The 15,243-nt window shown below is 41.4% G+C and overlaps 1 protein-coding gene across 2 annotated transcripts; it reads left to right on the top strand.

The window, feature by feature from the left end:
- Positions 1-214: 214 nt before the first annotated feature.
- On the top strand, positions 215-10,655 carry LOC309884300 (cyclin-dependent kinase inhibitor 1-like). 2 transcript variants are annotated; one of them, XM_082773129.1, is made up of 3 exons: positions 236-323; positions 410-849; positions 4,948-10,655. In XM_082773129.1, the coding sequence occupies exons 2-3, from the start codon at positions 459-461 to the stop codon at positions 5,013-5,015; spliced, it is 459 nt and encodes a 152-aa protein (XP_082629255.1). In that variant the 5' UTR covers positions 236-323; positions 410-458; the 3' UTR covers positions 5,016-10,655. The 2 variants fall into 2 exon arrangements, with proteins under 2 accessions (XP_082629254.1, XP_082629255.1); XM_082773128.1 differs by having other exon boundaries at positions 215-849.
- The last annotated feature ends 4,588 nt before the right edge of the window (positions 10,656-15,243 follow it).

Genomic DNA, 15,243 nt, shown 5'->3' with positions numbered 1-15,243 from the left:
CTGCAGCAATTCACAGCAGTCTGAGTCCCCAAAACGCCCACTGTTAGGCAATGTAAACAGAGCATAACAAAAGAAAATAACAGTCACTGCCTCAAGGAGTGTTCTCCACTTCCTTGTGTGACTCTGTCCCCTTAGGACAAACCCCCACTTGGTATAAAGGAGGCACAAAAGAGGTGAAGAAGGCATTTCACGCTCACCTGTTCCCTGTCAAAGCTGCTGCAACAGATGCATCCTATAGAAGTCGATGGCAATTCTCACTCTGGGCTGGAGACTGGGATAAATTTCTTCCAAAGTTCCCTGTAGCAGGATGAAAAGTATCGGAGGTTACTGCCACATTCCCTTCTAAAGAGCACACAGCATCTATAAATGGAGCATGCAAAGTGGCTGATGGTCTTTCTGTCCTTGGCAGGGAATCACCGCTGTACATACTCACCAGAGAGCAGCACAGAGGAGAAAAGATGGAGCGGAGGCCAGAGAAGACCGCATGTGCTCGGAGGAACCTCTTTGGCCCCGTAGACCACAAGCAGCTGCAGCAGGACTTCCAGCACATGCTGCACAATGGTGCAAAGGGGACTCAGCAGAAGTGGAACTTCGATTTCCTGCAGGACAGGCCAGTGGAGGGGCTACTGCAGTGGGAAGGGCTGGAGGGCCGCAAGGTGCCTGCTTTCTACAGCTGTGTGGTGGGAGAGGCTCGGAGACCACTACAGCACTTGTACTGGCCCTTGGACGGGGAAGACAACAGTCACCACTTTGCACAGATAGCACTGACAGAGAAGCCCAAAACTTCCATGAAAATAGGAGCCAAGAGGATCCCAGAAGGAAAGAAAAGAAGACAGACATCTTTAACAGGTGTGTGAGACTTTGGTATTGCTCAGGTGATAAAACCTAGTTCCAGCAGCTGTTTAGAAATTCTTTGGCAGGCCCATACACTGGTCCTAAAGAAAGTGCAGCCCTTCAAAAAAGCATCTGAAAGAAAACAAACTATAAATCAATGGGGATGTGATGTGTTTTCCAAAGGCGCTGTGCCACAACCACCCTCCTGGCCCTCAAAGATCTGTTTGGGTCTTGTCAGTGTCAGAGCAATAAGATAATGACCTCTTCTTGTGGGAGGATGGTTAGAATGGTTAGACAGGCAGTGTGAGAAAAGCAGTGGAGTTATTTCTCAAGTAGGAACCCAACAGGAAAACAGTGTTGCCCAGCAGATGAGAGGTTTGTTTCTTATAGGCTTAGCCATGTGCTCTTTTTCCCAAGTGCAATAAGAAACACCATTCACCCAGTCAGGTCTTCTGGAGAAAGACCAAAAACTGGAGAAAGTAGCCAGCTCTCCTGCTAATTTCAGATTGAATATTATAGTCCGTGAAGGCATCCAGGATATTTAAGGACATATCAATCTTAAACTTGGCCAGGTGGCAGAAGGGCCTAGGATTATAAACCAGGATTTGCTGCCAGATGTACAAAGGAAAGAGTTTCAGCACTGAGTTTAAGAACCTAAAAGAGCTTTAGGTTCTTAAAAGTCCTCAGCATTCTGCATGCTGAGCTCTTCTGAAAATCTGACCCCTCGTTTTCTCTTCTCAACGGGAATTTGAGCTTGTTGAAAAATCTAATCCCATAGATTATTTACCCTTGTCCTTTTTGGGCGTTTGGTTTATCCAAGACTGAGACTTTCAAGACGTAGACCAAAGATCTTCATTTGAGAATTTCACTTGAGACACCAGCTTGAAATTGCATAGAAGATAACTGAAGTTAAGATTTCAGGAAACACTTTCTGAGAAGTGATGTTGATCTCAGTAAATCAGACAATAGAGTAATTTGCTATTTGAGGGTATAAAACTTAATTGCTGGAGAGAGGTTCAGGAAGAGGTTGAAGATTAATGAAGAGTGGAACATTGTACACTAGAGTACAGAACAATGATGTTTAATGAGTGCTCTTTTCTTCTCCAAAGCACTTTACAGCCATTAACTAATTAACAGTATAATTTACAGGTAAGAGTACAGAAGTGTAATTCAGAGCATAGTGTTGTGATGGTTTGAGGGAATTGCTGTTCAGTTGTAAATCTCTCACTAGGTGTGTGGGAGTAAATTATGCAGATATTTCCAGGGGATATTTTTCTTCCGTTTTGTTTTCCCCAGGCAAGAAACATTTCAACAGGGGATGTGGAAACCAAAATACCACTCTGCACAGTTTAACACTTTCCCACATATGTTTTCATAAGAGAAAACACTTTAGTCTAACAATGGTACCCTTCTCCCCAAGGAATCTGGGTCTATGAGATGGGCCAGGAAAATCGTTCACAGTTGTCATTTTTGGTGAAGCTTGGAGACTGGTTCCTCTCTCATTCCTGCACATACGGAGGCACATACACAGAGCCAGCTCCAAGTATTGCCAGCTCTGTGTATTGCCTTAGAAGTTCCGCTCCAGCAGCAGCAAACTCCTTCCTCTGGGCACGACTGAAGTAATTAACTCAAAACTGAAACATGGTGTTCCAGGAAAACGATACCTACTGATATGGTCTGAGCCTGTGTTTCTGCCCATTTGCTCAACTTCTGCCATCCCATAATGAAAGGTTAGTTTAGCACTGGGGGCTGGGATTTGATCTGAAAACAGCTATCTGCATTCTCCCCTGGTCAACAAGAACACTGTAATGCTTTACATTAAGATCCAACAATGTGTATTTAATTTAGACTTTAAAAGACAGCTGTGGCCCATTAAATAAATATCAATATATTAAAAACCAGCCATTGGGTTTTGTGGATGTTGGCGCCTCTAGAGTGGAAGGAGCAGAGGTTTTCTTGCTGTGTTTGACTCCTCAGACATGCAGAGAACTAACCAGCATGAAAGTAGGTTTTCCCTTCTATCTCCCACCCCTTTTGTGTACACTACCCCATCTCCATTCTCTCCATTTCATTGCGGTCCCAGTGTGGTTCTGTTCAGTTTTCTGGGAAAGCCTCAAGTTCAAAAAGCAGCTCAGCTACAGGCACTAAGTTTTTTTCACGTTTTCCTTTTTCTCATTTTTTTTTCTCTCTTCACTAACCAGGGTTGATGAACCATGCCAACTTTATACTTTTCTTCTTTTCCAAACCTTTTGGCCTGTCTCAGCCTGATACACTTAGACCTTGGCTCTTCTGGGAGACATAAATAAGTCTCTTTTGCTACAGGTCAAGGTTGAGAAAATCATTAACAATCCTGTGTTTTCACTAGCAGCCTTGCTTCTGAAACAGGTAGTTCAAAAACTCCATTTTCTGTAAGGTAGATGGGAGAAAATGGGGTAGAAAGGAAAGCAGTCATTTAGGTAAGTATATTTAAACAACAGAAATCATTCCCTCCTAGGTGCCTGTGCCCAGGTTTTCCAACTGACAGGCTGCAGGCAGCATAATCCTACTCAGTACGTTACTTATGCCAGTGCAAGTGCTCTTTAGAGTCCTCCAGGCAAACCAGCCAATTTCCACAGACTCTGTTTAGTGTCTTAGGTGGAGGGTAAACCTTCTGAATACAGCTCTAGGGAACCTGCATCTCCCTGACTATTAAGTGCCTCCATCAATTCTAAAACTGGGCTCTGCTGTGGGGCATGTGAGTGTCTGAGCAGCTGGGCTCTGGCTAAAATCCTTCACAGGCCGAAATGGGAATAATTATTATTTAAGTCTTTTCTAAATTTTCTCATCTACTAATCATTAACCTTAATGTATTTCTTTTCCTAGAATAAAAGGGAGGATAGCTATATAGAAGTCTTTTAAATAGGAGAAATAAGGATTACATTTTGCACTGTAAGCTTTTTTTTCTTGCTGCTACTCCTTTTCTCTGCTGCTCTGCTGAGAGCCTGCAGTGAATTGTAGCAATTCAGGGACTTGCTCTTCTACAGAGTTAGCTGTGCGTGCTCCTGCCTGGGAGAATACACTTTCCTTGAGACCAAGTCCTGCTCCAGAAGCTTGACTCAGAGCTAGCTCAGGTACTGCTGCGCTCCATCACACCGTGCCATGCAGACATATATATCCCTAAGCAAGCTGGCTGCAGGAATCCCCTTGCACAAGCTTGGCTGTGAAAGCCTGTTGGATTCCAGTCCTCCTGCCAATAATATTTGGTACCAAAAATAATACAAGAATTCATGCTGCCAATTTGACTCTACAGAAAGCTCAAGTTTAAACGTCAGGAAGCCCACATCCTCTATTGGTTTAAATTGGAATAGTTTCATTAGTATGAATACAAATAATTTACACAAAGTAAACCCCATTAACTCTAAACGTAAATAAGCATCTAGCTTCTATTTCAGTACATTTTGCCCTATTTACCTGAAAAGAATGTTTCAGTGCAAGACTGGGAGGCAGGGAGATAATTCTTATATAAACCCTTATTTGTAATTGTAGTTCTGTAATACAAGTTGACTTACATTTACACCTGAAACAAAGATTCAACCACATGAATATATGGAAAAGTAAAATGTATTCTCTTAAGCTACAGCACTTACTGTCTAATTGAAGAATGACTTATAATTCAGTGATAGAGCAAAGTTTTATGCAGTCCTCCCTGAACTCGCATTTGACCATTTGACCAGCAGAAATAAAGTGCTCCATAAATATAGTTTCTCTCGAAGATATTTTACAGAGTATTTTTTGTTATTTTAAGGTGAAAAAAAAATAACTCTTTCTGACTGAAAAGCACTGCCATAGTAGATCTAAAAGTTGGAATGAAATGTCACATTGCTCAGCTTGCGTAATAGGGTTGAAAGTCTTTTGATCTTTACTGGATAAAAGCCAGCACATTTCCTTTGTTTTGTTTGGTATTACACAGCTTTATGTGGAACATACTAAGGGTATTTAATTTTGTTCATTCACGAGCCTTAGAGGAGTCTAAATGGCTTCTTTAACAATAAAATAAGATTTGAGAGATTTCTTTGAAGGAGCCTTTATCGCTATTGCAGTTGTAATTCTGTCTGTTTACATGTTGTTCTCTAGATTACTACTCAGCAAAGAAGAAAATCAAGACACATACACAAGCTGCTGCAAAGAAGCCAACTTTCTGAAAGCAAGCACAGGATTGTCCTGCACCAGAGAGGTTAGAAACATCTGCTGGATTTCCTCAGCATTCAAAAACTGTCTGTGCGGGCAGTGGACACTTTGGAACATCACATGCAGATGTGTATTCATGATAGCAGCAGTGAAGAGTCACAAACACAAAAAAATTGTAATGGGGTCAGGACAAATCAACTGGAATCACTTTGCTGAGAAATTATTGGCCTTAAAAAACACTGGTTAGCAATTTTGGACATGATAGACTTTGGCAAAGGCTAGCAGTTTAACATGCAGTAAAAATCATTGAATATGAGAAAGTGGTGGACACTTAAAACAAGTTTGCACGTTTAATACTGTGCTTAGAAATGTCACTGTACAATTTGGGCTTTTTATATCATTATGTCTTTGCATATCCTCTTTTTTCCTTTAAGCAGCAATGATCTCAACTTTACTGGTCTGACACACTAAAAATAATTCCTAGCTGCAACTGTGATTTTTTTCAGGTACAGAATTGTACCTGTTTGGAGTATAAGTAAATCACTTGGGTGCCAAAAGCATGTATTATTTCTGGGATGTAAATGGAGAAAGCTGAAATTACTTGGGAAAGTTTCCATTTATATCAGCAGACATTTTAGTCCTGTAATTCTTCCCACCATGGAAGAATTGAATGAGGTAGATCAACTTGTTATGGGTAGAAAGTTCCAGAAATACCTTTTTATCTTTGAAGGCTTTCCTGTTACCATCTGGTCAAAAATTCATCTTTTTCACCTGTGCTATACCATCAAGGTCTATGAGTTTGCACAAGGAAAATGAAGATAAAATTTGCAGTGCATTTGTCCACAGTGTTTTTAAATGCTTGCTGCTTATAAGAAAAAGCTACAAATGGGGGAGACTGTTTAGTTACCACTTGGTGCTTTTTTTTCATACTAATAATGTTTTTGTAAGGAGAGAAAGGGCATTAATAACACTGAAATTTCTCTTCCTCCTGATTTTGCATGGACCACTTTTTCTATGGCATTTGTTAACATATACTTTTCCATCACCTACTTTTTATTTCCCTTTTTCATTTCCCTGACTAGTTTGGATAATTGAGGTTTTATAGCACATAATAATCAGTGGGTAAAACAGAAAAAGAAACCTATAAAATATACACAGTAAATTATACTGTTGCATATGGCTGTAAGATGCATGCAGTGTTTAATGAACACATTTGGAAAGAGCTCTGTAAATGTCAGCTTTTTTAGAATGTCATGTGATGATGGAACACTACTTTTCATCTCAAATCTAAACAAACCAAGGTTTCTCTTGGGTAGTAAAAATTAACATGCACGTGCATGCGTGTCAGGTGTGCACACAAGAAATGGAGTAAGCAAGTAATACACTCTGCATTACATGCAACATCAGGATGGTATAGTGTGTTGGGTTTTTTTCGCCATTAAGGGCTACAGTGATTAGACATAAATAATAGTTGGTTTGACCCTAAATGGCAGAAAACAGTGATTTTAGTTTGTTTCCATATGCTGAAATAAAGATCCTCAGCAAACTGTGGTCAGAGCCAGTTTCCAGCTGCATGCATGAGAGTCACAAGATGAGATTTTCTCTCTTGAATTTTTGATGTAGTGAGGAACAAAAGTTGCTCTGACTGATATCAAAGGGAGTTTTACCCAAGTGAAGCAGGGTAAGGGTCAGCCTGGCAACTGCTGCTGGTAGTGCATTCGGTGTGTTTGTGGCCGGTCCATTCTATTACAAGCTTCTCACCACACTGAGATGTGGCATAAAGGCATGTGATTGAGCTTTTTGTATGTTTGTTTTTATTTTTAAACTTTGCTTGTAATTAGAACAGGTTAAGCTATATTTTTAAAGTTTGATGATTTACACTAATTCAGAAAAATTGCACAACTCTTTCTCTGTGTGTTTGTGATTTTAAATCAGACTGATGACACTGTGCACCTTTTTGTTTTGTAGCAAGGTTACCTGCAGAATTACTTCTGACCAGGTTGACATGAGCTGTGCATGAAAGCTTGTAAGTCTGCCGTGCACAAGGTTATAGTGAAGTAAGTGGAGTCTTTTTCTTCCAAGGGGAAAAGGGATACATCTCTTTATTAAATAATGACTGTTGATGCACTGCTGTCCCAGAGAAACAAGAAAGAATATTTTTTCCCATCAATTCCATAATAGCTCACTGCTAAAGTGTACATTTAAGGGGAAATATCTGCATCAAAAGGACCAGGACCAGGACCCATAATGTCCTAGGAATTCGTAAAACAGTTGTTGAAGTTATCAGCAACACATTTTTTGGATAATGAGCAGATACTGGCCCATGAGTGGAATATATATATTGGAATATACATAGTGGAATAAATATATTTGCACTCAAAAGTAGAGACCCTGTTTGAAAATGAAGCCTGTCTGTGTTTATAGCATCTCAGTTAGCTGTGACTGTGAATTCAGTGCTTGTCTAGAAAAGAGTTTTTTTGCCAGGGAGACAAGTTGATGTCTTTCTAGTTGCTGAATACATAATGTTAATGTTCTTTGAAATGACAGGATATTAGAAGTGCACAGTAACACAACAGAGAGAGACGGGGGAAATGTTTCCATACCAGTATTTGCAATTAGAAGTTCTTATACTTGGACCACAGGGCCTAATCCCCCCTGGTGTACACTATTATAGTTCCACTAATCCATGGTGGAAACACCTTGGTTTCTGCCAGAGGAAAATGAGGCTTAGATGTTTTGCACTGGTTCTTTTAGTTACTTTAAACTGACAAGCAGCTAACTATGTAAAGACATTGCCTCCTTTCTACATGCAGAGGTTTTAAAAGATTTTTTAAATGGTTTCTGCTTTTTTGTGTTTGTGTATGACAGCCAAAAATAACAACAAACCTCTGATTAGAGACTGAGCTTCATCAATAGTGTAGATAAAGCATGTCTATCTTTATTTCATTAACATGCTGACAAAGAAACCGTGAAACAGGGAATATGTCATTCTTTTGTTCATCTCGTTAATTGCACTTTCTCATTAAACATTATACACAGCGGGATACATCAGTATGTAGGTGTAAAAGATTATTTTTGTTTTTATATTATGGAGGTCTAGCACATTCCCATTCTTTAAATGAGGCAACAGGCCTGATTGAAAAGGCAGCGTACTGAAGCTTTGGTCTGCTTCACTGTGGCTAAACAAGGCATTGAACATACCAAGTCTAATTCTGACCACCAAAGCTGGTCAGGGCTTCTTTGCTGACCTTAGAGTTGGACTGGCTGTATGGGCGTATGGCTATCTATCAAATCCTAAAGCAGCACTCTTTCATGATGAGAGGCATTGGGATGCACTCAGAAATCAAAGAATCAAGGCATTAAGGAAATAGTAGCAGCACTGTTTTAAGGTCTTATGCAGCTGTGTAAGGACTGCACAGCAGAAGGGAGACCGCATCAGGAATCTGTGACACACTGTAACCTCCACATACTGATAAAGAGGTACAAGCACATCTACCTGAGCCCCCCTCCTTCCTGTCTTACCAATACGAACTGCATGTGTGACCATGAAGTACTTAACAGCCACAGCCTAGCCGATACTGTGGTGTGACTGGCATATTTAGAAGGAAATTCTTCACTCAGAGGGTGGTGAGGCCCTGGCACAGGCTGCCCAGAGAAGCTGTGGATGCCCCATCCCTGGAGGTGTTCAAGGCCAGGCTGGATGAGGCTTGGAGCAACCTGGTCTGGTGGGAAGTGTCCCTGCCCGTGACAGGGGGGGTGGAACTGGGTGGTCTTTAAGGTCCTTTCCAACCCAAACCATTCAGTGATTCTATATGCATTTGAGAAATACATAGTTCAGGTTTTTTTTCCAGATAAAATAAATGTGTCCCAGATACAACACAACCTTGGCTGAAAATGGGACAGAGCAAGTCCCAGAACAGCCCTTACACTTGTTTTCTGTTTTGTACAAACACAGAAATAATCTCTCATATATGGATCATTTCATTAGATTCCTTTCAGCAGAAGAAGGTTGTTTCACTTGGGCAAGGTAGCCAGGAAAAGAGATCCTCTGCATGCTTTCAATTTCTTTAGCATGATGCAAGTACAGCTTTCTTCTACTTAAAGCAACTCCATTGCAAACTGTTGATAGGTATCCTTTTGTAGGATAGCACTGGTTTCCTGGAGAATTTACTGCATTAGATGCTTTATTATTCCACTGTTGTCTTTTGGATCCATGTTAATAGGCTCTGGAGATGGGCCTTAATGTCACAGAAATGTTTGGCAGGAACGGAACCTAGGAAATCACCTAGTCCAGCCCCCTGCACTGTAGCAGGATCAGAACTGACTTACTCCAAAGCTTGTGAACTGCTGCGGGAGATGATTTTTTCTGTTCACTTGGCAAATATAGTGGGTAGCCTAGGTCAGCAAAGTTCCTCTGGAGATTCAGAGAGTCTGTGTTACACGAGTTGCTTGCTCTCAGATATTAATTTTCCTAAGTTTGTTTTGTTGTAATGCTGTAGATTCAATTTAATTCCACATAAACAAGTTGGCGTGTTGAAACATTCAGTTGTAAGCTGGGGATATTTGCAGTGTCATCAATAAAAGCTAACGTATATACACATCTTAACAGCAAAAGACATTTATTCATCTATTTTTCAGGCAGGTTCCTCGTGTTTTGTTTCTACATTGCTCTGACCTGGACTCCCTGCACTGGTCCCTCTGTGCAGTTCCACTTTTTACAGTTCATCACTTCTACACACAAAATGTTGGCACAAGCTATGGGGTAGTATAATCTAGGCTGAATTACAGCCCAGAAGGTGTGTTTCTGCTCTGGGTATTTCATGGTTTCCCACAGAGGTGTCACAAACCATATAGGAGGAAACACTTTTTTTTTCTTTCTTAATTTTCTGAGATTTTTTTTTTTCACTTAGGAAGTGCTGCCTCTTTTTCTTTCAGCAGTCTATGCCGTTGGCAAGAAATATGACTATCAGGTGTTTAAAATTAAAGTTGTTAAAATCAAATTTGCAAAGGCAGGAGGGTTTGCCCCAGTGTCCTGGACAAAGTCCAGCTTTGGTAATTATGTCTCGCCTAACTAAATCCTTCTTGCAGCTTCATGGCATTCTTTCTGTCCCGCTGAAATCTGCTATGGAGAGCTGCTGTGACATGACGTATTAAACATCTGCCGTGTTTTTGCCCAGAAGTGGCCGCACTTCAATAGCAGATGAAGTGATTTATGGTACGTGGCATGCATACACACAGATATTTATTACAATGACTCCTACTGAACTATAGGAGTTACTTAGGAGCAGCACTTCTGAAAAAATCAGCTCAGTAACTAAATATGGATTTAAAGGCCTCATGCTAGGCCCCTCTTTCAGATGATCTTTTCCCAACCCATCCTTTCTCTTATAAGGAGGCGCTGAGAAGTGGCAGATGCATGTGATCAGCTGTGTTTATAGGATAATAACCTTCACTCTGCCCATTAATCCCCTCCATAAATACAGCGTACATTCCAGAGTGCTGAGCTGCTCCAGCCATCGGCAGATAAAAACAACACATATGCACCTGCTAAATAAATATTTTCCCCAACTTTGTACAAACGTGACATTTCTTCCTTGCAATTACGCTGGCAAGAGACCAAAGACAGTAGTTTGTCCTGCAGTGCTGATGGGCCAAGATAAACTCGCAAGGAGGAGTGAGCTGTGTGTTTTTTGGCACCGTCTGGGGACCTCTAGTGGTCCATGAAACTTCAGAAGATCGTCCACCTACCATTAGCATTTTCAAAAATAAAAGCCATCCGTATTCTCATACCATAGCAGCAAGGAGACAAAATGGAGAAAATAGGAATATATAGATGTGTCTGGTGTTTAGCTCCTGTAAATGAAACCATTGTGGTAGCAGTGATGTAATTGGCCTGAGATTCTTTTTCCTAAAAGGTTGTGTGGTCCTTGGCTTGAAGAAAGGGGAGGAACACTCTCATGATCCCACTGGAAAAGGGAAACTCATAGAATCCAGGTGATGCATTGCACTTGATCTGGTTTTAGAGTCAAGCAATTTTACACTTCAAAATCATAACATTAAACTGAGCAGAAAGGCTTTATTGTGGATATTTTTAAATCCATATCTCAGATATGTCCCTGGAGCTGGAGCAATGCCAGTAAGTATGTGATAAATGAAATCTCTTCAGAACTCTGTGATATGAAAACTACAGTTATTATTGTTTTGGATCATCTGCATCCTGCATTTGGTTACATGGACTAATAGAGACCACGTGTTCCTTTTGATTCCAATACGTGTGTGTGTATCTGTGTGCATATCTGTTTTCACAGACAAAGTACACCCAAATGCACATTAATAACGAGTTCATACCCAGGAATCATCAACCTTTCTGACCTTACAAGCCACATGTTGGATTCTTTATGTGGTCAGGAACTACATGATAAATGTTCTGGTCTTTTGAGGGAAGGGGGGAGCTAGGAATGAATGGAAAAGGACAGTGACTCCCCTTTGCTCTCATGGGATTGTTATGGCACAGGGATGGACTGGGTCCCCGAGTAGCACAGGTACAGTGAAATCGTCCTTTTTTTAAAACATAGTAAGGTTATTAAAATACCCACCTCCGTTATTAGCTAGACAGAGACTTTAATAGAGCAGAAGTGGCAGGCACCTTTTTGTGAGGCTGCCCATGGGGAGCAGACATGCCAAGCCACACTGGTTTGTCCAGCTGTGGCCAAGAAGGGTCGGGGGGCTGTGGGGGCCATGCCACTGCAAAAGGGTGGGGAAGAAGCAGTGTCCCTCACCCTGTCTCTGATGGCAAGGGGGGTTTCTGGGCTGCAAATGACGTGCTGTGGAGCTAAATAGGCTTTACAGCACAGCTACATTAAGCTACAGCTCCCCCTTCTACCAATACACCTTTTGCTGAAATATTGCAATATTTGACTTTAAAGGCAGCCAAGCAGTACAGCGTATTTCTTTGCTGAGATTAAAAGCATTGCTTGAATTCTTGTGGCGAGACAATTTGTCTTGTCCTTTTAAAAGAAAAAAAAAAAGCCATACCAAACAGTGAAGCAGCATGAAGAGGCTTGGATGTAGGACTGAGAGACTGCAGGGAATTGTTAGCTTGCCTGCTGCAAATCAAGATCAGCCTTCTTACCTTTCGACAGTCTTCCTCCCTTTGTTATTTGTGGTTACCATGAAATCTTACTCTAAGAGTCTTCCAGATGCTAGAATTAGATAATATCTCTGGAAAACAGTGCCAGTCTGGATAAACAAAGCCATGAAAATATTTCATGTTACTATACCTATCATCTGGCAAGATTCCATGGAAAAGCACATATGTATAAAAACATATATGTATTATTTAATTGATTCTTTATTATGATTATTGTGTTCATGCATCTATATATCTGTATATAAATATATAGAGATGCATGGGTATTTGCATCTTACATGCACGTATGTTTTTAGTCGACACAAAACAATCCTATTCCAGGGATGAACCAGATCAGCAGCTGGGTGACACATAACACACCCATTGCCTTTTGTTTAGCAAAGTGATGAGAAGCTCTTCCTGCAAGAGGGACTTTGCACCAAAAAGCCACCCTGTAAACCACAACAACACTCCTTCTGCAACTGTCATACCCCAAGCAGTAGAGCCAGGAATGAGTCGACTTTAATGAGAATATCCAAAAATAAATAAATAAATAAATAAGGAGGAAGGCACTTGTCTATAGCCACAGCATTGTCAGTCTAACAAGTGTAGAGGTTTTGCCATGAATCCCTGAACTCCGTGTGTTCACCCAGACATGCAGTTACCATGGTATCAAAACAAAAACTGTAACATGATTGTCTTGAGGCCACATTATTTACCGTCCCTATGTAAGTCTATAACTATAGTTATAACTATAGTCATAACTATATTTGCTGTAGTTTAAGAAGAGAACAGTCACTTGGACTGTTCCTTTCATCAGCAGCCTCTTTGATGAAGGAGACCCACACTAAAGGCTTAATAATGTATGCATAAACTTGGTCATCTTACAGGTAGACGCATCCATACAGCCACTGACCTCATATAAAAACATCTGCTGTATTAAATGCAGATCTAACTCATGCGATTTTTCAGTCCCAGCTGACTCTGGCAGCATGACGAGGACTACTGCTCAGCAGCACCACAGGATCCAGCAGCAGATTTGCAATTCCAGATGCCACAATTTGCTTCAGCCCACTTCCAGCTTTTTTTTTTTTTTTAAACTGCTTCTCTTAGGGAACAATAATGAAATCAATCGTTGGATAGTTTTGTGAAGATGAGCATCTGATCAGTGTCTGAAAGAGAGGAAGTGACAAAGAACCTGAGGTCTTGTTCTCACGGAGCAGGCTGTTACAGTATTTCAGTTCGTTTTCCTGAATAAATAAATAAATAAATGAATAAAATCATGATTTCATGCTAAGTACAAATGAGCAGACTGTTCTGCTTTGCATATTTGTACATGAATCCAGCCCAGAAAAAGAAAAAAAAAAAAAAAAAATATGTACTGAAGGCATTGAAAAAAAAATAAAATCAGTGCATGGAAAGGGGCTTAATACATTCACAACGTTATTTAGCTCTAACAAAGAGCAGCAACCCCAGATGACCTTCTGGCTCCTGTCTCCACCCAAGTTCCTGGCCTCTGTTCAACGTCCTGGCAAAAGTTGCAGACATCCGCAACGCAATGCCAAGTAGCTGTTTTGTCTGTAGATATGTAATAGAGATTAGACGAGTGGTGGTGGGGAGCTGCTACACATAAAACAGCACCTCCAAACACTGAGCTGGCATCCAGTTCCTGTCCATGAGCCCTCTCCCCGTGGTGCCAGGCACCTCCCAAAGGCTTCAGTGGCTCAGCAAGAGCCAAAACTGTCCAGTGCTGCAGCTCACGGGTCCTGCCTCCCTGCCAGGCCCCCTCCCATGTCAGGACTGAGGCAAGGCTTCCATGTCAATGATTAACTCCACGCGATGGGGCTCCGCTGGCCGTGCGAGGGGCAGCTAGAGAGCAGGGTCCGTGACATCATGCCTCGCTGGGGTGCTGCCACAGATCGCCACTTCGACTCCTGTGCAAGCGAGTGGAGCTGGCGCTGGACTGGAAATGGGAACACAACCCTGAGCACATGGCTTGTTAACACCTCCCGCGTGGGGTCGGGCTCACACAGCCGCCTGAACCGTGCCCATCAGGGAAGCAGCTTGTGTTTTCCTGTAGTGGGCTTTAAAAGAAAGTCTAGTTTGGACTTTAAATACCTTTTTCCTCTCTTTTTCCACTGGAGACAGGAAACAGTTCTTTCATGTGTTTGGAAATACAAATTGTGACTGGCAGAACATTAGAGTGCAGAAAAACAGCTTTCAAAAAAAAGGTCCTGGAGGGGTGAGCAAGGCAGATTAAAAGTTAGACCCTGCACCTCTCCAGCCAAGCTCTTTGAGTCGCATGTCCCCAGCTCTAAGAGGTTTGTTTACACTTTCATAGTAGAACTGGCTAGACCTGCAATATAAGTTAAATGGAAACTGAAAAGGGGGAAAATGTTGGTCTTTCCTTCTTTCTCTTTTTTCTTCTTCTCCTCCTTTTCCTCTTTCTTGCCCTCTTCTTCTTCCTCCTCCACCTCCTCCTCCACACCCTCCTCTTTTTCTTCCTCCTCCTCCTCCTCCTCCTCCTCCTTCTCCTTCTCCTTCTCCTTCTCCTTCTCCTTCTCCTTCTCCTTCTCCTTCTCCTTCTCCTTCTCCTTCTCCTTCTCCTTCTCCTTCTCCTTCTCCTTCTCCTTCTCCTTCTCCTTCTCCTTCTCCTTCTCCTTCTTCTCCTCACTTATGTATGAAGTGTAAAGAAAGCACCAAATATTAAGCATTTTGCTTCAGCATGTGTTAATTTTTACCATCTATACTCTTACCAAGACCAGTATGACTGGGGAAGGAGTGCAAAGGAAGCTGCTCTAAAACAACATGTTAATTCTGAATAATGTAATATGTACAATTACAGCATTTTGTATAATATGTAATAATTATGCCATAAGTTATTAAATTCTCATTGTGCTGATATTTTGGGTGAATAGCAGGCTGCCATGAGAAACCAGGCAGAGAACATGAGGTCTCTATTAGACACACAGATTCAGAAAACACTCTGGGTCTGTTAGACAGACCCAGCCGCCTGCCATGAGGCTTTGCTTCCCTTCCTAGCCAAGTTACAAGACTTGTCACACACAGCTGTCACAGATGAGCCACAAGACAGAATTGTTTTGAAGAATTAT

Source organism: Aythya marila (assembly GCF_965140915.1).
Source record: "Aythya marila genome assembly, chromosome: 1".
Classification (NCBI taxonomy): domain Eukaryota; kingdom Metazoa; phylum Chordata; class Aves; order Anseriformes; family Anatidae; genus Aythya; species Aythya marila.
This window is presented reverse-complemented; position numbering and strand designations above follow the sequence as displayed.